Genomic DNA, 22,710 nt, shown 5'->3' with positions numbered 1-22,710 from the left:
GTTTTTATCTCTACAGAGAACTTCTGACAGATGAAAAAGTCTGATTTATCAGGGAGAGTATTGAGTCAGTAACTATTGCCAACAACTAAAAATGAGATAGGTGAATTACTGATTTATAACACTAATATTTCTTAATATTTAACTTTCATTTACATGATGGGTGCAGCTCGTGGAGTTTGAGGACAGAGAGGTATTTGACACAGTCACAAGGCCTGGGTTTTAGCAGCATAGTCAGTGGTACAGCCAAGAGTCTTGCTGGCCGATTTTCCTTTTGTATGCAACCACCAAATTAGACTGAAGCCTGCCAAAAGCTGTCATCTAAAGATGAAAAACTTCTGTAAATACTGTTTCTCCAATAGCAATGCTGCTGAGCTGCTGCTGCAGAGCACAGACAGCATTACAGAGCACTGCCTGCCACCTTTGGTACTCATGATGGCTTAACTGCCACTTCCATTGTAAATCCTATTTGTTAAGGATTTATAAATTGGCTGCATTCATTTGCTTGTCTGAAAGTTGGCACACAGCTCTCTCCCGTGGTGTTTTTACCACATTTTGCTTTATTACTTGCTTTTTTTTGTCCCCCTCCTTGGCTCAGAAGTAGCCTGACTGTAACCATTAAATCCTCCTAAGATGCTGCCCAAGTATTTTAACGAACAAGGAAATGAGGGGAAGACCAGCCTGAGACATTAGATGTGTGTTTCAAAGAGCAACACCCCATTCCTGCTGCAGGAGGTGTGGGGAAGCCTGGGCAGGGCTGGTGGCACCTGCTGAGCTCCAGGTGAACATGGGTGGGTGCAGGGCTCTGCCTCGTGCCCCTGGTGCAAGCCCCACACTCAGCAGGGTGGAAGAGGCTCCTGGGGCTGGTGGTGGAGAAGGCTGGGCAGCCTGCAGGGTGCTGGCAGGCAGACCCCAAGCTGTGTAGGAGAGGCTGGCAGGGTCCAGTCCCTGCCCTCCCTGCCAAGCTGTTTTCTTGCTGGTCATCTGGCTGCATGCCTGGCTTGGGTACCTGAGCACATCACACAGGTGCCTCCACCTCTGTGGCTTTGCTTATTTTTGGTGATTGTGGTGGGGAGGCTGAGCTGACACAGTGAGCTGTCAGTCAGCTGAGATTAAAATTACCAACTTAACCCCTGAGTGTGATGGGCCCTGCTGTGAAGGTGCTCCAAAGCATTCTGTATCTGTATTTGTGTGTCCCAGGCTCAGCTGCTGGCTAAATGCCACTTGCTCTTCCCAGCAGCTCAGGTAATCACCTGCCAGGTGTTGCTGCTGTTGACACACAGCTCATGACCACAGCTCCAGCTGTGCCCAGCACTGTGCTGGTTTCAACCCATTTGTGCTGGCTTAGGCAGAAGCTGAAAAAGCTTTATGAACACAGGGTTGGTGCTTTGACACTGGCAATGGTATTTGCCCTCCTGGAGCTCTTAGTCATGCTCAAATGTTGCTGTGCTCATTGGGGAGATGAGAGACATACAGGGGAAGGAAGACAGAATTGTTCTGATATTATTGACCTGACCAAGCAGTTACAATATTGGTCTGTATATTGGTACCAGCAGCAGCAGAGCCTTCAGAGACAGACCCTGCCCAGTGGAGCCACCTGCCCAGGCTCCTTCACAGCTTTCTGTGGGCCCAAAGTGGCTCTGAGGCTCTGAGATCTTGCTGCCAATTCAGAGATGTGCAGAGTAAAACAACTTTTTGCAGCTGTGTCAGCACCTGTACTGTGGTGGATGCTGATCCTCTTCTGTAGCACAGCCCTTGGAACTTGGTGCCACAGAGAAGTGAGTTTGGTTCCAGAGGAGTTACAGGTTTCAAATGCAGTGAGTACTGTTTAAACTAAGTAATCCTTGTAAATAAAGAAAGTTTATGCTGTGCTGGAAGATGCTGGGAAGGAACTTTTATTGTTGTCAGAAATGTTCAGAAGCAGGTCAGAGGCAGGGAGGTCCTGGTGCCACTTCATTACACCTGCCTTAATTTGTAAGGTAAAATCCCCCCTTTGAACTGAGTCACAGTTCAGAGGGCACCTGAGTTTATGACTGACCTTCATGTGGGGTTCTCATGCAAGGTCACTAGATGAACACAGGACAGTACAATTCAGTGACTGAAACCTTTACCTTTGCAGTTTCTCAGGGCTGTACCCTCAAGGCTGTGTATTGAAGATATTCCCATGTTTGATCACTATTGAGTGCTTATTTGAGAACTGTTGTGAGTCTGTTGTCAAAGGAGTGAACCTTACAGAAATTACAGCACAAAGCACTTATTGCAAATTATTCAATGGCATTCAATCCTGATGTGGTTTTCTTGGACTCTTAAACAGAAAATGACCAACAAACATGAAGAGCCTTGGAAGGCAGTGCCATGGTCATGTTCAGAGCAAGTGAGGAATACTTGGCTCTTCTGTTCTTACAGCAGTGATGAACCTGGACTACATGAAGATCAGGGACTTGTCCTACAGAGGTGTTGGCACAGTCCTTTCTATCAGGAAGTTTTTGAGAAGCTGCATTTCCTAAAGGATGGGAAGTGAAAACTGGAGCCAGGCTCCCATGCAGGTTTCAGTCTGGCTCTGTGCACTCTCAGAGCCCAGTGTGTGCTCTGGTGGTAACAAAAAAAAAAAAAAAGAAAAAGAAAAAAAAAAAGAAAAAAAAAAAGAAAAAAAAAAGCCTAAGTGGCTCCTTCCCTTTATTTATTGCCACGAGAGTTTTGTGGATGCACTGGTCTGGCCCAGCTTTGGGAGGAATGTCTGTGTGTGCCTCAATCTGAGAGAACCAACCCCTAAGGAAGGCTGACAGGCACTGATGGGGACTGGTGTGGGCAAGGCAGTGCCAGCAGGCAAAGGCTGGCAGCTCTGGATGTCTCATTGGCAGAACTGCCATCATGTGGCCAAAGTGCCACCTGGAGAGGCAGAACAGCCCTGGTGGTGAGGAGCAGGCTGTGCTGAGACTCGTGCCACACCCACAGCCAGTCCACCCTTTGGGATAAGTCAGGAAACAAGACAGGGTTTTTTCCAAGCTGAAATGCAAAGTTATAAATACCAATTCCTTCAGTTACAGCAATCCAATAGAAAAGAAAAAAAGGAAATGTACTCTAATACTGATTTTCCATCTGGTTTTAGCATCAAACAGAAGCCTATTCTTGGATTCCTGCTCTCTCTACAAACAAGTCAGCTTGCACTCAGGTGAGTTGGGAGGGCAAACCCCTGCTCATGGTACTTAGGCTTGCCTGAGCTCATGCTCTGTGCCTTCCCACAGCCAGGTGTGCTCTCCAGGCCAGGTCCTTTGATGGGTGCCCTTGCTCTGTCCTGGTCACAGTGCTACTGGGGACACAGACACAATGTCACTGTTAAAGCCACCACTTAACTACTCCCTCATAAGAAGAATCCAGTTCACATCTCCCTGGCAGTGCTTTAGGTTAAGCATCTATTCCATATGGAAAAATGTAGCAAGGAAAAGAGAGCAAAAGCAAGAGCTCTGAGAAGAATGGGAGATACCAGTTTGAGGTGGGGAAAGGGAAGGTTATGGAAAGAAAAAGGAAGAAACAGATGCTTCAAGAAATAGGAGACCCACATGGGACCACAAGAGAGCTGGCCATGGCCACAGCAGTCCAGTTACCTCCCTCATTTGTTAAGTGAAAACTCTTTAGAATGGGCTCTACCAGTCAGCTGGTTTTTCCAGACATGAGAGAATTTAGCTCTTTTGTCATAATTACAAAAATACAGCAATTCTCCCAATCTCTTTGGTGCACCACACAAGGTCCCCTGAGCCATTGGACACAGTGCAGTTTACTTGCCCAAAGGACAGGCTGGCTAGTCCATGCAGATGGGAGTGAGGCTGGGGCTCTGTTTGGGAACAGGCAAAGTGAAGTGGCAGAGCCAAGGGGCAGAGCTGGGAATGACTTTGGTCAGGTCCAGCACAATGCTAAGATGGGCTTAAGAGCTCAGGGGTATTGCTGGGGCTTTCCACATGACCTGTGCTGAGCTGCACACTGGCTTTGGAAACTGCAGCTAGCCCTGGGGCAGTGATCTCTGGTGAGAATTTAGCACCATCTCCCAAAACTCTGTTTAAGAACATCCTGATGGTGTGTGTTAGCTGCCAAGGAGATGAGTAGGGAGTGCATCCCCTGAAATTTGTTACATCTCCTCTGACAGTCATTAATATTCAAAGGATGCTTCCCTTTTAGCTGAACTGAGTTCCCTTTTGAAGTAGCAGAATCTCCAGTTCTGAAGAGTTTCAGCTTTAGGAGAATGGTAACAGAATGAAGGACACTGGGGACTGTGCAACGGGTTCTCATTTCAACCCTCTCAAACTGCAAGGGAAATTCTATCCCAAAAAATGAGCTAAGCAGCTTACCAGGACTGGGCCAGGTGATTCAGACAAGCTGCAATAATGCAAAGTGTCATTACTTTGTGATTTCATGTTTTACTCCCCCATTAAAAAAAACACTTCCTTAAGAGATTTCACTTGTAAAGAACGAAGTAATAATGTAACAGCACTCCAAGTCCTCCAGCAAAGAAAAACACCTGCAGTGATGGACAATCAGAACTCCATCTGAAATGCAGCCAGACTTCAACTTCAGAGGATGAGTAGCAGGGCTGGGGGTGCCCATGGGGTGCACAGGTAGGTGTAACTCCCAGTCAGAGTGGGGTGGCTCTCGTTTGCACAGAAAAATGAGACACGTTTTCTGAGAGCTCCAGGTGCTGCACCACACAGGCACCAAACTGCTCGGCTTTAAAAACGCCCTGGAGTCAATTTATGCCCATAATCAACTCGAGCATCTCTGTTGCTATCATGAATCATTAAAAACCTCATTTGCAACCCCAAAAGCAAAACTGTTCTTAAAATTAAGTAGAGCTCCCCAGCTACATCCTTAAATGAGATAAAAGCGGCAGGGCTCTGGGTGATGGATGGCTCCCTTTTATCATCACCAGGAGTGACTGTTTGCTTAGGAGAGGCTCTTTGATCTTACCTCCCGTTTTTAAATGTGGTAGAAATAAGCAATTTCCCAAAGAAGACAGATTTCATGGAGACTTCCTGGCTCACAGCACAGCCTTGCATGTTCCACTTAATATTATGTTACTACATTTTCAAACTGTTTAGAGGTTACTTCAGTGCAATTAAACTAATTCCAGAATTGAAACACAGCAGTTTGAGGGCTGCTAGTCGTGATGTGCAGAGAGGGAGGGCATTCCTAAAGCATTTACCAGTCTTCTCCTGTGTCCTAAGCAGATTTTTGGGTGATGTGTGTGAAGGACTTTGCTTACCCAGAGATCAAAGGACCAGCCCCCTGCAGGATGCAGTGAACCACAGGGAGTCATTTCCACATACAAAATGCTGTGTGCATTAGAGACAGCCAGACAAGAATCGCTTTTACAAGATTTTGCAATGGAAGACAACTAATTCACAGGAGTTTTAGAGACTTTATTTATGTATAAACAATTTAAACACTTTGCCATAAATTATCTTTGCCTGTCTCTAGTCTTTGCTTAGCAGCAAATTAAAATTAATATAAAAACTCAATGAACAATTCATACATGTATATTACAAAAAAGTTCTTGTACCAAAGTTCTTATTAGACTTTTTTTTTCTTTTTTTTTTTTTGTGGTGACCGTAATGTGATTGTCTCAGTTTCTCGACCAAACAAACACACTAATAATTTTTAAATCTGAAACAGTGATTGTGCCTTCTGGCTGATGTATGTACAGGGTGATCTGACGTGGTGCCCATTTGCAATAGTGTAACACAATGCCCACAGCTCTACTGGAACTGATACCAACAAACTACTGAATCTAAACAGACTACACCCTGTAACTGTGTTATACTGTCCACAATGGAAATCTTCAAAGACAAACAGAGTATGAAATTTATCTGTAGTGATTTATAGCCACCATTTTGAATGTAACTTTACACTCTGCCCTCTTTGAATAAGTTAAGCTTCAGGCCAGACAAGTAGAGGGTCAGAGTGCAAGCGTGGTTTTGTTACTTTTAAATATATTTTCCTTTCCTATTTCCAGTGCGCTCTCACTTGCATTTCATTTGTCCTCCATTCGCTACACACAAATCACCCCAAAGTCATGTTTTAAATGCATCTGTATTTTGCTTTAAATGAAAACCTCTTGGATATTTATCAAACAAGCAGTCTGAATCATCTGTGTTTCATCAGCTGGTTAGTGAAAGTGGCCCACTTGGATTTCTTAGTTTGCTCACGTGTGAATGGAGTGAGGTAATACAATACGAGGCCTTCTTTTTGTTTTTCTTTAGACCCAGAACAAGTGGGTAATATTTCAGGGGTACCTTTTAATTTGTACGGTTAAGAGTTTTCAGTCTGGCTTTAGTCCACTTCAGGATGTGGTTTTTAATCACTTGAACAGTAGCATTTAACTCAAAAAATATGAGCTTTTTTGCCACTTACTATCCCAGAGTAGCTCAGCCTAGTGCCCCCATTTAGGTCTTCATCTCCTTAGGAGAGGAGATAACAGTTATGACTACTGATTCATCCAGCAAAGGATGACAGCAGGTTAATTTGTTACCTCTTTCCCATTTCATTCTGTCTTAAAAACTGGATGTTGCTGCTACTGTCTGCTAGCTCTGGGTACTGCTCCACGGGCAGGACATAATATCCCTCGTAACCTTGCACCCTTCCCGTGCTGAGGAGCTGCTGCCTCTCTCCGTCTGTCCATACGCGGCTGCCCTCGCGTCCGTCCCGCGCCTTCTGCTGCTCCTTGGCCCAGGCGGCGGCCAGGGCTCGCTGCCGAGCCTGCTCCAGCACCCTGGCCTTCTCCTCGTCCAGCGTGTCGGCGCTCAGCCCGTAGCGGATGTTGATCAGCAGGGTGGAATGCTGGAACTCAACGTTCGTAAACCTTCGAGTCCTGCCGCTGACGAGCAGCGTGGGCTGCGACACGGTGACGTTGATGCCGCTGTCCAGCACCTTCCTGCCGCTGGTCATGGCCAGGGTGACCAGGTCGCTGTCGGCCGAGCCCACCTTCACAAAGTAGTGGGTGTCCTTGCCCTCGATGCTGTAGTGCATCTTCTCCAGGTAGTGAGCGCCGTTCAGGACCGAGGCGATCTTCCTGCTGTCGTCCGTGGCGATGCTGGAAACACCGGTGGTTACACGGCCTTCCTTCACGGCAAACATGATTCCTTTCCCCACGATGGGAGTGCTTGTGGCAAACCAGTGGCCTGCTTTCTCTCTAATTTTGGCATGTAATCGTTTAGATATGACCTGTCCCTCCAGAGCCATGAAAGCCTGGTTGTGTCGTTCTGTCGTCTGCTGCACTCCTGTAATTAGCTGGGGAAAGCAGAACAGAACAAAAAAAAACACCAAAGAAGATGCAGATCTAAACATACTCATTTCAGAGACCAATAATGACCTTTGCTTTGCTTTTCTAAAGGAAAGACATGCAGAGAAAAATTCTACACTTCGAAAGGCCACCCTCAGTTATCCATCCATCCATCCATCCATCCATCCATCCATCCATCCATCCATCCATCATCCATCCATCCATCCATCCATGATTTCATCCATGATTCCTTCCATCCATCCATCCATCCATCCATCCATCCATCCATCCATCCATCCATCCATCCATCCATCCATCCATCCATCCATCCATCCACATCTTGTTCAGAATCAGGTAAACACTCATTCAGCAAATCATTTTGCCATCTGTAAGACCAAATAAAATTCTTCTCATCACCCTCTGAAGCATATATGCACCACGCATGTCAATTTTGGCCAATCATAGAATAAAAAGAAAGGCCCAAGTCTAGCACAATTTTAATCAGAGGTGAAAACAAACAGAATCAATGTATTAAAAGGTGGCATTTAACTTGTGGACACTTTTCCCCAGGGATTTCAACCAGTAAATAACTAAAAGGCTTATGAATATAAGCTTTTTTGTAAACAGTTGAAATTTGGGCCCAAAAGCACTAAAGCAATTCCTGAAGAGGGGGTTTAGACTCTCAAATGACTTAGAAGCCTGGGAAAGTGGTGTGTTTAGGTTTATATGATTATTTTTGTTGTATTACCACAAAGATGAAATTACCCTAGCAAAGAGTAGGTTTGGAATTGGCCTAGTACTCTTCTGAAGTTTATTAAATGGGCTGGAATTTATTATGAAAGTCAAAGCCATATACTGTTGTCCACCCTTAACCTGACAAGTGCAAATGCTATAACTGAAGTTAAATGGAGTAGCAAATCAAAACCTCTAACTAGAAAAATGGCAAAAATGGTAAGAAAACCTCTTAAAGGGTGAGAAGTAGAACCCTTTTTTACCAGTAAAACAAGTACCAACCTAAGTTTATTGGAACACATTATTAGGATGTTTTTACCAAAGGTACAACAGATGATAAATTACCCTGACAAAGTCTCCCTTTGTCATTGCTAATCAAGTTAATCGAGTTACAACTTGTTAATCAAGGAATAACTCAATAAAAGACAAACTAATGACACTGTAATTATGATAACAACGAAGGCTGGCAAGAAAGGCATATGTTCATTAGTATAAAATGTAGCTATACTCACTTCGCTTTACACTGAATTAAGTGCTTGGCCTTCTGCTGTAACTACAGAAGAGCCAGTGATTCTATCCATAGAGTGGGGCAAATTTATCCAAAAAAAGTAATTTAATCTTCCTGCCTACCTGTCCATTTTCACACGCTTGACTCTCAGACAGCTCATATGGCGGTGACACAAAGTACATTTTTGCTCTAGGGAAACCAGGAATGATGTTGCTAAGCTGAAATCCAAACATCACCAACCAGCTCTTGACATCTAAAAATTGAAAGAAAACAGCTAAGTGAGACACATATGAGTTTAACAAATAAAGGAAATAAAAAAATTAGGAAATCCATCTTTGACATCCTTAATTTCAAGTAGCAACTGAAGTCACAATTTTATAGTGTGGAACTTTACAGAACTGTAGCAATCCCCCCTGAACAGGCACAGGAAAAACTGCACTAAATTTACCCTAAATAAATCATCAGGGATATACCAGGTCTTTCATCATGTTCCATTAGAGCACATGAATTATCCAAATATTTTACAGTATACAGTACTTGTTCCACCTCTGACACCTTCTGATATGGCTACTATATGTAACCTATAAACTGCATTGTATAATGATATATTATTAGGTTAACACTCTAAAAACATCTGCAAAGTCCTTTGGGGAAAGACATGGCTTCTCTTCTGTGTCCTACTTCCATCAGCTGTCATCAGGTCTCAGGAGGCTCCATTAAAAGCAGTGAGAAGCTAGATTTGTAAATCAGATGTCTAAATTTAGGCAACAAAAATATTCTCCCCATCCCTCCAGGGAAAGTAGGAGCTGTGTGGGAGTGTTACAGCTCAGCTCTGAGGTGAGCCTCAGCAAGTTCCAGATGTGGGATCAACCACGAAAACTCTACCCTCAGATCTAGCTGTAAAAACTAAAAAAATAAGCTAATAACAGTGATTCTCACTCTGCAGGTATTAGGAAGTAATTATGTATTTTAGTTATCCAAATGATAACTCTTTTAACAAAAAAAGAATCCATGACCCCATTTTACATTTCCTGTTTCCTGAATTCATGATAATTTCTGTTTAAAAATCTCTCCTGTCTTACCCAGTGGCCATCTCTCCTCACTGGCCTACACTGATGCTGCCATTGCCACTTCTGTGAGCTGAGGTGTTGCAATGCCTGTCTTCCCCAAAAGCCTTTTTTTCTTAGCCATTTTGACTCTAAAATAAGTAGTAAAATACTCTGCCTCTATGAGGTATCTGTATCCATCTCCCATCACACAGTGCCTGCTGTATTTTTCCTGAACCTTTGGACCACACAAGGTTGCTGCTCCTCATAAGGCTTCAATTCTATTTTATGGTAAAATGGTATGTCCTGAACAATTCACCTCAGCTGCTCCAATTCCACAGAAACCAGAGGAGGACCTATAGACAAAACAGTTACTATTTTGCTGAGCTAATGTGCATTGCAGCACTGCATTTGCTACAGGAATTTGTTTTCAGCAAAACCTGAGAATAAACTCCTGTGTCAGGGGTTAACAGTAAAAATGGACTGCAGAGGAAGAGTTTTTGGTGTTTTGTTTTGTCCTCTTTTTTTTTTAACTCTGACAACAAAGGTGCCACCATAACCACTTCTTGTCTAAGATAATCTGTTCAGGCCTACAGCAACAAATATTTGCATCACTGATGAAGTATTTTCACAGACTTCAAGGTGTGTGTGGTCCCTATATGCAATTTATCTTACTTGATTTCATCCAGTGGATGGATAAATTAAATAAACACAATTTCAGAATGTAGAAAAACATAGTAAGATGATGTTGAACATCAAAATCAAAGGCTGGTGGATGAAAATAGGACTTTTGCTGAAATTAGGACAATGAGGTAATTTTAGTCACCAGTATTTTCCCACTATCAGATACAAATCACATTATCTCCTAATTGCAAAGTTGCTCCACTAGAACCTCTGGTGTGTTACACCTACTATTAGGTTGCAATGTACTAATGAAACGTGCTATGATTTTCTTTGAAGGAAATGCACGCTTTTCTTGAAATTCAAATTACTGCAAAAATTAGGATCATTCCTTTTTAAAAATGGTATCACTACTCTAACTATTGTATACTGCATATTCAGTTCTGAAAAAAAGCTTTTCCTGAAGACATATTAATTACCTTTCCTTTTAGAAACTGCCAGAAGCTAGTTCAAGTACTGTGTGATGTTACTAAGTGAAAAATTATTCCTAATTAAGAAAGGGTTACAAGTTTTACCCAATTCTAACACGTGACCAAAACTACTTTTGTTTCTCGGCTCTACAAAATCCATAACATTTATTAGTCTTTCATGATGAAATAATCTTAAAAAAAATCAAGGATTTAATTTTAATGACTAAAGACTGTTTGCATATTAAAAGTTAAATGGAAAAAAGAAGTCTAATTAAATCCATTCTTGGTGCTAATTCTTAATGTGCCCATGAGCTCAGACAGTAGTTAATTTTGAAAGTAGCCCTGAAAGAAAGAGATCTGAGCAGTTCTGGTTTGTGATTCTGAACCACATTCCTATACATGACTTCACTTTTCTTGGTACAGAATGTACACTTTATACAGTACTAGTTCAATAGGAAGAGCACTATGGCTGTGCTGAAATCTTCTACTCAGACAAACTTATATTTATTTTTTTCCCTTCATAACTCATCATGGCTTCTCACTTAGAGCCCCTAATTCAGGGAAGAGCAGTACCAAGGAATCAGAAATAGCCACTTTTCATAGGCAAAAGAGGAAAACGGCCCAAAGTTGATGTGAGGATTGAGCAAAGGGCTCGTAAGGAGAAGCTGTGTTTCTTTCCCAAATCAGCTTCCAAGCTGTAGTGTTATGTATTATAAATGTGAAGAAGTCTCACCTGTTACATAATTCTTTAGATCCAGTTCATTGCTGAGAGGGTTGTTACTCTTGAACATGTACAGATTGAAAGGAGCGGGTTCTTTGCCAATGTTTTTCCACATGGCGTAATCAGGAGATGTCCAGCGCCCAGCCAGGACATCGTAGTCCCTTTGGGTAAAATGCACGAGTTTGGTTAAAGGATCATACAGCCCTCCATGGAACCCAATGACCAGCTGGAAATCTGGGTTAGAGTCATAATAGATCTCCCCATAGGCTGTGTACTGGAGCTGCTTGATCATGAGGCCATTGATGCTGAACACAGCTAACGGAGTGCCTGTGTTATCAGAGGCCACATAATACTCTTCCCCACTGCTGCTCTCCATTGCAAAGAGGTGCCCTTGCAGGTCGTAGTACAAAGAGGTAATTTCGGAGTTGGAATGATTGTAGACATGAGTTACCCTTGTTGGATTGTGAAGATCAGCATAAAAGTACTGCAGATGATGCCCCAGGTTGGTCTTGCAGGAAGCCCTTCGGCCCAGTCCATCGTAGCGGTACTGAACACTCCACCCACTGGCTTTGTTGTAAGCTCTGGTCAGGAGCCCTTTGGAGTTGTACTCAAACACGTCTGCACCCCGCTGCCACAGGAACCCATCGTCGTCGATCTTGTAGGGGACGTCACCCAGGCGCGTGATCCTGTCCCTGAGGTCGTAGCGCAGCGGCATCAGCCGGACACTGTTTCCAGGATTCAGGAGGTGCAGGTTCCCGTTCAGGTCGTAGCTGTAGCGCCAGGTGGGCCTGTCATTGACTGCCACGCTCTGCAGCTGCCCATCTCCATCATAGTCATAGGTGTACTTGGTCGTGTTGGCGTAGGGACCGAGTTTGAGCTCTCTTTTGGTCACCCTTCCCATGCTGTCGTACTGCACGGTCATCCAGTACATCAGGGACCGGAACATTTCGTACTGCACTTCCTTAATGCGCCCGTGGGTGTCAAAGTGCTTGCTCAGCGTCATGACTGCCGTGGTGATAATTTGGTTAATATCATAATAAATAACTCCAAATTTGCCAAAATGCTCGACTTTGCCAGAAATCTCATCGTAACGGTAAAGGTCAACTGGAAGAGGTGTCTCACTTATGATGGGTTTGATGCTTGCGATTCGGAAGCTGTTGTCATGATACGTATAATCAAACCTTGCGTTGACCATTCCTTCTTCAGAGAACCTGTAGATTTGTTTGTCAACAAGAGGACCAATTTTCCTATAGCGAATCGTACAAGAAAACCCTCCACTTTGCAAATTCACCATTTTTAGGACACCTGTGGTTTCGTCGTACCCAAAAGTAACCGCTGTGCTGTCATAAACAATTTCAGACAGCTTGGACAGCTTTCCATACTTGTAGAAGACCTGCCGGCCGGTACCTAAAAAGGATGTTTTCAGAATCCTGCCGTCGTCGCTGTAATCAAAAATGACGGAGGCGTTGCTCTCGGGGGGGTTGTAGATGTTCCTGATGTAGCCCACGGAGGTGTGGGTGGACATGCTGTGCCGAGCCACGCTGGGCATGGTGACGGCGTGCAGGCGCTCCGAGGAGTCGAACTCGAAGATGTACTGGCGCTGGCTCTGCAGCAGCAGCACCATGGACTGCGGGGGAAACAACAACGAACTGTTACCAGCTATCAGCATGTGGCCCGAGAGAGGGAACTGAAGAAAAGTTTACTGGAGAGGCACTAATGTTAAATGAGTACAGAGAGAATCAGATACATTAGTCAGGGGCACAGAGCTGCTCAGGAATATTGTCAGGTTGCCAGATGAGAGGATCTGCTCCTTGGAAATCAATACGCTGACACTCCAGAGAAAGTGTAGGTTAGCAACCTGTGAGCTGTCCTCCCTGTAGGAGGACTTTTTTTTATTTTCCTCTTTTTTTTCCTGAGGGATGCAGAGGAGTTAGATAAATGACTTGATTTATCTTTCTGCCAGCAGTTGTAATTCACAACTGTTACTGTGAAATATGTGAGAAACTAAGCAGAGAACATCAGCTCTGGTTTACTTAGAACAACAAGAAGGGAAAGGGAAAACAATATGCAGTTTTGCAGTATTTAAGACACTTTTATGACTGAAGTGTGCTAATTAGGCTAAGTAAAAATGCACTACCATACTTTCATTTAATAAGTAACAATTAGAGATGAATTACCTGTTTCTACATGAACCTTTTGTCAGGTTTAGTCATGCATTTTTGGGCTTAATTAAGCACAATAAATTGTGCTAATTTATTGCCATTCTACGGCAGGAAAATATCAAAAGACAGAAACCATGAATAAAATACTTCCCATTAAGAATTAGTCATATTCAGCTGTCTAATTGAAAAATAAGAAATTTTAAGACCAGGGATGGCTAACAGCTAGGATACACCAAAATAAGGAATTTTGAGGCCAGGGATGGCCAACAGCTGGGATACACCAAAATAAGGAATTTTGAGACCAGGAATGGCTAACAGCTGGGATACACCAAATCTTAGCGAGCGGGTGTGTGTGATTTATGTGCCACGAAGCCAAACAGAACTTTGTGTCCTTCCAGCTCGTGCCAGGAGGCGACACTGTCACAGACATATTTTCTGAAAAATCCTTTCGTTAGGATATTTTCTGCTCCTCAGCTTCTCCATGTTCTGCTGCTTTGGAATGTGATTTTGAGAATTGCTTACCCAGCATGTGAAATTGTTTTTACTTAATGACCAATGACAGCCACCTGTGTCAAGGCTGTGAGCAGTCACAAGATTTTATTACCATTCCATTCCTTTCTAGCCTTCTGATGAAATCTTTCCTTCTATTCTTTTAGTATAGTTTTAACATATCATTTTCTTTTAATATATATCATAAAATAATAAATCAGCCTTCTGAAACATGGAGTCAAGATTCTCATCTCTTCCCTCCTCCTGGGAACACAACCACACGACACCACCTACATTTTCCAGGTAGGTGTAGCTCCACACTTTGCCGTCGGCGAACATGCGCGACACGATCCTGCCCTGCTTGTCGATGTCGGTCCTCTCGCTCATGGCCCCGCGCTGCAGCCCTGCCAGGCGCCCGTTGAGGAAATAGGAGACGTTGACGGCGGCCAGGCCGCTGCTGGGCAGCCAGAGGAAGGGCCGGCCCAGCTGGTCGTAGATGATGCGCAGCGTGAACTTGCGGTGGTCGTCGTAGATCTTCTCGGTGCGGATGTTGCGGTCGTAGTCGATGGACAGCAGGTTCCTGCCGTGCACCTGGCGAGGGAAGGAGGCTGCGCTCAGGGCACGCCCGGCTTACAGCGGGGAATGCCCAGCAGAAAACGCCCAGCAGGGAAATCCTTTGTGAAAAGTGTAGGATTCCTGGTAACTGGCTTTTGCTTTCTATTTGGTGGTGTATATTGAAAGAATTTGGGGTCTTACTGGGGTATTTCCCATCTCACTGCAATATGGGAGGTGATATCCCACAGTAAAAAGCTTCCGCTATGGTCAGAACAGACAGCCATTCTGCACACCGAGGTCTTAAAGTGCAGAGAAAAAAATTATTTTGCATGGAATATTTTCCTACTTGTTCTAGTTTTCTATTTTCTACTATTTTTCTTTTAATTTTGGGCTTCCACCATGAATTTTTTTTGCCTTTTCCCCTACAATCACTCTAAAAACAACAGAAGAAATTTTTGTGTCTTTATTGAGGTTTAGCCACTTCTATAATTGCAACACTCTGCTTAGAAATCATTCATTTACTGTTTTCTTCATTTACTTTCCAAATATTCAACAGATCCTTCCCTTGGAATGGACTTAAAAATCCTGATCATACAGGCTGGGAAAGATGGACTTCTAGTGTTGAAAGGAAAGGTGCTAAATAATTAGGTTTAATATTTTCCTTCCCCCACCCCGCCTTTTTTTTTTGTTATAATTTTCATTTAAAATACAGCACGAGGTGTTTCAGTGGCAGATTTATTTATTTATTTGTTTATTTATTTGTTTGTTTGTTTAAAATAAAAGAGCAAACCAGAGGCAAAAGAGAATAAGAATGCCAAATGGGGAGGCTTCTAGGGAGAGTGTTATATGAGAGACACATAAATATATTCACTGAGGGGTAGCCATAGAATTCAGGCTAATGGTGTAATCTGATAAAGCTTCTTAAGTAATTTAATTGTAGATGTGTCATTAATAAAGTAGAAGTTTTAAAATTAGATATAATTTCAGAGCAATGACTACTTTGAAAGTATTCATCAGTTTCTGGGAATTTGTTCTTTAGCTTATATTTTACAGTGGCTTTGATAATGCAACGTTTCCTCTCATCCAAAATTAAACTGTACATCAAACAATATGTAAATTAACCCTGAGCCTTCCTTGAGGATATAAAAATTACTCTGAGATATATTCACTGGCAGGGGTAAACCCAATTCCCACCCCAACCAACTCAGTAGAAATTCAGTTATACAGACACATTTAAAATTAATACAGTTTCGTGTTTGTAAAGAAATAATTATTTCAAATTATTGCTCATTATCCTAATTTTTTCCATTAATGAAATTAATCTCTTTAACAGTTTGCATTTCCTCAGTGGGCAATTACTAGGAAAAAAAAAAAGCTCTTTTCTGTAGGTTTTCCCAAAGGTTATTCCAGCAACAAGTTGCCCTGTGATTCACAGAAAAGACAGAGTATTTTTCTTAAAACACTTTGGGGCAAAACAAGTCGTATTCTGCTCTCCCATTGCATTGAAAATAAAGCCAGGGAAGCCAAACTCAGCATCAGTAGTTTCTCAACTGGTTACTCTTGTTTTGTAGGATCAACCCTGATGGCAGACACATAAAAAACCCCATTTTCATAAGCAGAAGAGAGCTCTGACCTTTCAAAACTATTTAGCTATAGAATTAAAGGGCTAGTGCATGACTGAAATAGCCCAATTTCATAAGGTTGAGCAGATTTTCTAAAAAGAAAAAAAAATGCCTTTCAGAAAGATTATGAACAGAATTTTAGCTTTGGGGGTTTTGTTGGTTTTGGTTTTTTGTAACTTCTGAAGCTTCATAAATCAGTCAGGATTTCTGGGTTTTGCTCCCTCCATGACAGTAACTGCAATAGTAATCTGCACAAAGGAAAGTCTGACTGGAAGTATTCTCTCTTTTTTCAAAAACATTTTAACAGTTATTTGGTTTTGCAAACAAACAAAATTAAGAGGGTTTAAAAATGATTACACACACAAGAGCCGTGCACACACACAAATATCACTTGGAGATGCCCACATGAACATCACCTGCTTGGAGAATTCAGTACCTTCATTTGCATTTGTAAAGTGAGGAAAACCAGAGACTGTAATTGCAGTATCATATTAATTATACAGGAACCCAAACAGGCTGATAATTCCCACCCTTCCTGGGAACACTGAGAGCAGTCCCAAGTATCACAAGACACTCGGCAGGCCCTTCCTCTTTTGTTCACTCCCCACGTGCACATCTGGTTTTCCCTTGGCTGCTGCTGAAGTGGCCCTAGGGACGAGCCCTTTGTGCCTTGGAAAGGTCTGGCCACAGGAATCACTTACAGGATGCTGCTCCATAACCAAAACTCTTCAGACAGGAATCTCAGCAGGACTTTATCTGAAACTACAGCGAGACACTGAATGTGTGGTGCATCACACAGCAGCAGACAGTGAGTGGGCTAAGATAAAGGTGATGAAGGGTCTCAGGTTGATGAAATGTGCCCAGGCAGGTGTGCAGATTCCAACAGGTGTGGCTGGGAAGTGCCTAAAGCAGGGTGGGCAGAGCCTGGGCTCAGGCAGCACCACTGTGTGAGGGCTTATACAACCAGCCAACACTTTGGGTTGGGAGTCACCTGGGAATCACCCAGAAGAACCCCTCTGCACAGAGCAGGGACATCTTCAACTGGACCAGGCTGTGCAGAGCCCTGCCAACCTCACCCTCAAGGAATGGGGCACCTACCACTGCTCTGGGCAACCTGTGCCAGTGCCTCACCACATCACCATAAAAGACTTCTGTATCACTACTTTAAATCTACTCTTTTAGATAAAGCTGCCACACCTTGCCCTACCACAACAGACCCTAAAACAGTCTGTCCCCATCTTTTTACAAGCCCCCTTTAAGAAGCACAGGGGCGTGGGTTCCAGAAAATACTCCTCAGAGTACTGCAAGGTGAAGTACTCAGCCAAGAGGTGAATCCCAAAGAATGCCCACCCCTCCAGTCACACTGATTGTGACTGGGGCTCCAGGAGGTGGCCCTGCTGCTCTGTCAGAGCAGTGCCTTGCTCTGTGTCACTGTGTGCCACAGCTCCCCTGCCTGCCACCTGCTCCCCACAGCATTCCAACACACTTGCTCTGCTTCGTTCACTAAACAATTTGTGAAGATGAATTAGAATAAATGAGATGCAAATAAATTCTATGCTTTCTCCCTCGTTTTCAAATTTCATTTTCAGTCCACTCAACCTGTGATAATCTCATAGTGATTTTCATTTAAAAGAGCTAAATGGATATGTGATTATTGTTACAGGAACTAACACCAGACAATTAAATGTTGAGGTGTTGCTACATAAAGCATTGTTTTGATTTGCATAAACATGATGCAAGAAAACCTATCTCAGAAAACCTATCTCAGGGAAGGTTTCAGCACTAAGATGTGCTTAACTTCAGCTAATTACCACGAGTACCTCTATTAAATTTTTAGTATTGAGAATTAGGATTACTGCAATTTAATTTCAGCATCCTATTTATTTTTATTTTGAACAACACCTAGTCAAAATGTAGAGCTGATCTGTTTTCCACTTCCAATCAACTGCTGCAGGTCAACACATCAAAAATCAATTACACAGGCATGAAATTTAGTCATTAAGGATTAGCTGCTAATCTCATTCAATTTTTTTGTCCAACCTTCCCCCTCTCTCCCATAAGTACATTCTGAGCATTTGTGAGAGTAAGGAAAGATTTGTCAACTCAACACTGGGAATTAGATGCTAGCAATAGGAAAATATTAAAAAATTAACATCCAAGCATTTTTTTTGGTAAATCACTACATAATTGCTTGCATATATTGTGTTTGCTATGTGATCTTGAACAACACTGAACTGAATTTTGTGTTCAGCGATGCTGAAAGAATTGCTAAGAGAGTGAGGACTTGATCAGCACTGCATTTGCTTTCTGCCCAGTATCTCAAATCCCTTCCTAAACTGCACATACTGAAGTAGTCCAGTCCAAAAAATCAGTGAAAATCAGGCCAGCAAAGTACAGAATGGGATTAATCCAGCTGCAGCAGATCTTTAATTTGGCAGGGGACGGATTACATGACCTGACTGTCTTCCTTATCCTGTGCTTACGATTTTGTAATTATGGCAATTATTTTCCAATCTGCCATTTGGGAAAGGGAATAAACACAACATGCCTCTCTCAGTGAGTCTGCAGGGGGGTTTTACAGCAGCAGAATGCTGTAGTTGTGTTTGCTCCCCAGCATGAGCTGGGGTAAGTCTGCCCTGGCAGTTTTACAAGTGGTAAGTGCTCAGATTCCCACCCCCTTGAGAGGCAGAGTATTTTGCAGCAACAGGGCAATGAAGCTGGGGGAGGCTCTACAATACACCTTTTGAGGAGTGGCTGAGGGAGCTGGGGGTGTTTATCTGCAGAAAAGTTGGCTTGGGGGGACCTAATTGCTTTACAAGTCTCTGAAAGGAGTTAGCAAAATGGGGGTCAGTCTCTTCTGCCACATCTCAAATGAAAGGACAAGAGGAAATGGCCTGAAGTTGCACCAGGGAAGGTTCAGATTAGATATTTGAGAAACTTTTTTTCACTGGAAGAGTGTTCATGCATTAGAGTATGCTGCCCAGAAAGGTGGTGGAGTCACCATCTCTGGATGTGTTCCAGAGCCATTGGGGTATGGCATTTGGGGATATGGTTTGGGGCAATTACAGTGAGGCTGGGGCAATGATTACATGATCTGGAAGGTCTATTCTAACACTGATGATTCTGTGAGTCTGTAATATTTTAGGTATTTTTACCCATATTTTTTGGAATACTTTTAGGAACAAACTCTATGGCTGGTTGCAGCAGACGATCCCATGCAGCCAAATGAGCTCTCAAACAGTGTCACACCAAAGACAATCCCGGAGCCGTACATTTTTAACAGGTAAAAGTAACATCCTTCAAAATAAAAACAAAATAATTTTCTGCCCAAGGAGGAAAAGGTGATTATTGTAACAACAGGCTCTACTTACCCTGAGCTTTCTTCCAAACACCGTCACTTTGCCTTTAATCTGCTCCTTCCTCAGGCGCCATTCAATTGAGTTTAAACCATTTTCCATGGGCAGAGAAATATTACATCGTCCTATGGTGGGAGTCACAGTCCCAGCCAGGACATGAGGCTCGCTGTGAAAGCTAATGCTCATGCCATTGGCATACATCACTCTCAAAGTACCATTATTACAGAGCTGGTAGCTGTTCCTCACTTGATCTACAGCAATAATGAAAAGAAAATAATTTAGCTACTCCAGTCATAAAGAAAACATATAGCTTAATTTGATTGGTTTTTTATTGCACTCCTGTTGATGTTAAATGAAGTCAGCCTGCAATTACCATTTACGTGGTACTATGGTGGAAATTACAGATGTTACTGATTCATGTAAAGAACAGTAGTGTAACAGTGAGCCTGCAGAGAGATACTGTGTTTATTTCATTATCTTTTCCCTTCAGTCTTAATTGTGAATCAAAATGCACAGTGATATGTGTTGAACCACGTAATTTATTTCTGATATGAACAAAAACTCCTGAAAACTGAACTGCTGGATAAACAACAAAGCATTAAACTCCAGGACAAAAAGAAAAAGAAGATGATTGCTGGACTCTTTATAAGTAGGAAGAAGTAAGTGCCTCTTCTTTTTTGTTTCCCTCTGTTTAAAAACTGTCTCCAAGCAGAGGCCTTGTACAGAATTACAGCGTGGCTTTAAATCCTCAAGGTGTGAGGCTCCAGCAGTGCAAGCTGGCAGCCACAGTGGCTCCCTCTCCTGCCTCCCTGCCTCCCCACCAGAGCCACACTGGCCTGATGTGCACACCCGGCCTCTGTCGGAGAGGAGTTACAGAAACAAGCCCGTGCTTCTCTGGCCATGCTGTTCTCCAGCTGTGTGACACAGCCAAGTCCTCTCTCAGCCAGGATGGAGTGCCAGAGCGTGCAGCTGTCAGCAACACATCAATATTTGCCTGACAGAAGGACAGCATCTACGTAATTAATCATCTGCTATAAGAGAAATTAAGTCTTTGTAACCAGACCTGTCACGGTATAATAGTCTACAAATGTTGACATTTATGTCAGGAGGAGACTATTGTTTGATGGTGATATTCTCATTCTGGTGACATTATATCTTAATTAAAAAGCCCCATCACTCACCAAATCCCTTTCAGTCTGTATTTGATAACTGACTCCACTCCATCAGATCCAATGCCTGGGCGGTGCTGGAATGCTCAACACAAACTCTGAGCCTGTGCTGCTGCTGCCTCCTGCCACCCTTGGGCTGTAACACTGCTCTTGGGAGGGCCAACTCTGGCACCACACCATCCACTGCCCTGACTGTTCTACACTCTAATTAATGGCAGCGTACAAATTTAGAAGATTTCTTTTACTAGAAGGCTTCCTGAGCCTCTCCAGAAGGATCTCCCCAGCAGCCATATCCAGCAGTCAGGTTGCATCTCTGTGGCACAGAAGTCAGAACCAATTTTGCAGGGAAGTACAGAGAAATATGCAAGTGGGTGAAGTGACCCTGACCCAGGAGGCAGTGGCAGGACTAACTTTCCCCAGCAGACAGTGACCACATGTACTTGACACAAAGCAGGACTCTGAAATGCCTCTTACCTGTCCTGAAGACCTGTCATTTTAGGAATAAGCTTTATGGGAGTTTTTCTTGCAAACCTTACACGGTTTCCCCCTGCTCATAAGTGTACTAATGACACGAATCATCAGAGAATTGCTTTCTCAGGCTGTGTGTGTGGTTAGGAGTGTGCTGAGGAGCGTGCTTTGGTACCTTGAACAACTGTATAGGAAGCCTCCACAGAGGAGAGATTTGTGATGACCGTGACATCGTCATCCCGATTAGAATTCTCAATGTCGATGGTAATGGACTTTTCCATTTCTCGATGAAGGCTAGTTACCACTCCAGTGGGACGTGTTACATTGGTCAGACGCCCTTCATGATCATAGCTAATAGAAAAGTTAGTGAGAGCAAAAAAGCATGAGGATATATGTTCATTTCAATACCCAATGCATTAATAATGCAGCACATTTGTGCAAAAAACCCAGACTGAAACAGATTTTCAAGAACATCCTGGCCATATCTATTTCTCTGTTCTTGAAAGAGTCTATAATGATGAAATAATATTTTTTAGATACTGATCTCAACTACATGGGTGCAAATCCAGGCCAGCATATTTTGAATTATGAAATTCATTAAATTATTATGAACATACGGAGTGATATTTGGCTCAAACAATTATAACTAGTAAATTAGTCTGCATTTTAAGAGTTGCATTTCACTCTAAGGAAGTGGACTTCTGATGGACACTGCAATAAACAATTGCATAAAATGCACATTTGCTTTTGAATACCTAGTGGAAACTAAGTATGGTCTTGAGTGACATATCAAGGAATAAACTTGCCATAAAGTATTAAAATATACATCAGCTTGACAACATTATAATTTCATTTAGATCTTATCTGTGGTATTGAACTGCATTTTGGGGCCAGTATTTTGGATCATAAAGATGAAAGATGAAAAGCACAAAGGGCAGCAGTCAGCACTCAGAATAGACCTTAGAAAATGAGTTAAATGTGCCAGAGGCATAAAGATTAAAAAAAAAAAAAGAAAAAAAAGGGAAAAAAATATTTCACAGAGCTAAATTTCTTTAGAGGTATAAAGCCTGAGGAGGGGGGAGAGAAGGAATGCTGCTGGAAATCAAATCATACCCTTTCCCCTTTCCTGCAGTATGCTCTAGCTGTGTGCATACATTTGCTAAAGAAGCAATCCTTTCAATCTTAGGGGCAAGAAATGGGGACCTGAAACAAAATCAGCATTCCAGTCTGACACTCTGCTTGCTGCAATTCTCTGCTGGTGCAAGTCTCTCACCCAGCCGCTACCAAAGCACAGGTGCTTCTAGACAGCAGAAAGGCAAGAAAAAATGTCCTGTGTAGATAAAGGGAAAAGTTTAGGTAGAGACTGAAACCAACTGGTCGTCCTTGGGATGTAGAGATGCAGGGAGCAGGAAGCCTGGAAGAGAACTGGTAAATCGATTGCATTGCCTGAGAGTAACAGAAGAGAAGAGGAGCACATTTAGTACCATGGAGCTAGCTCAGTTCATTGCAGGCTGTGGTTAGCTG

At 42.9% G+C, this 22,710-nt stretch overlaps 1 protein-coding gene across 13 annotated transcripts in view; it reads right to left on the bottom strand.

Annotated features, from left to right (window-relative positions):
• Positions 1-5,387: 5,387 nt before the first annotated feature.
• The window catches only part of TENM2 (teneurin transmembrane protein 2), a 612,765-nt gene continuing 595,442 nt past the window's right edge, over positions 5,388-22,710 (bottom strand). For all 13 annotated transcript variants that reach the window (XM_059860582.1, XM_059860584.1, XM_059860583.1 and 10 more), the window contains 6 exons: positions 21,362-21,537; positions 19,565-19,800; positions 14,311-14,607; positions 11,378-12,992; positions 8,630-8,760; positions 5,388-7,275 (listed from right to left, as the gene is read on the bottom strand). In XM_059860582.1, coding sequence (XP_059716565.1) covers positions 6,514-7,275; positions 8,630-8,760; positions 11,378-12,992; positions 14,311-14,607; positions 19,565-19,800; positions 21,362-21,537 — 3,217 coding nt within the window. In that variant the 3' untranslated portion in view covers positions 5,388-6,513. The remainder of the gene's footprint in view (positions 7,276-8,629; positions 8,761-11,377; positions 12,993-14,310; positions 14,608-19,564; positions 19,801-21,361; positions 21,538-22,710) is intronic.

The sequence above is a fragment of the Haemorhous mexicanus genome, chromosome 15, assembly GCF_027477595.1.
Source record: "Haemorhous mexicanus isolate bHaeMex1 chromosome 15, bHaeMex1.pri, whole genome shotgun sequence".
Classification (NCBI taxonomy): domain Eukaryota; kingdom Metazoa; phylum Chordata; class Aves; order Passeriformes; family Fringillidae; genus Haemorhous; species Haemorhous mexicanus.
Note: the sequence above shows the minus strand (reverse complement) of the source record. Positions and strands in the feature narration are given on the sequence as shown.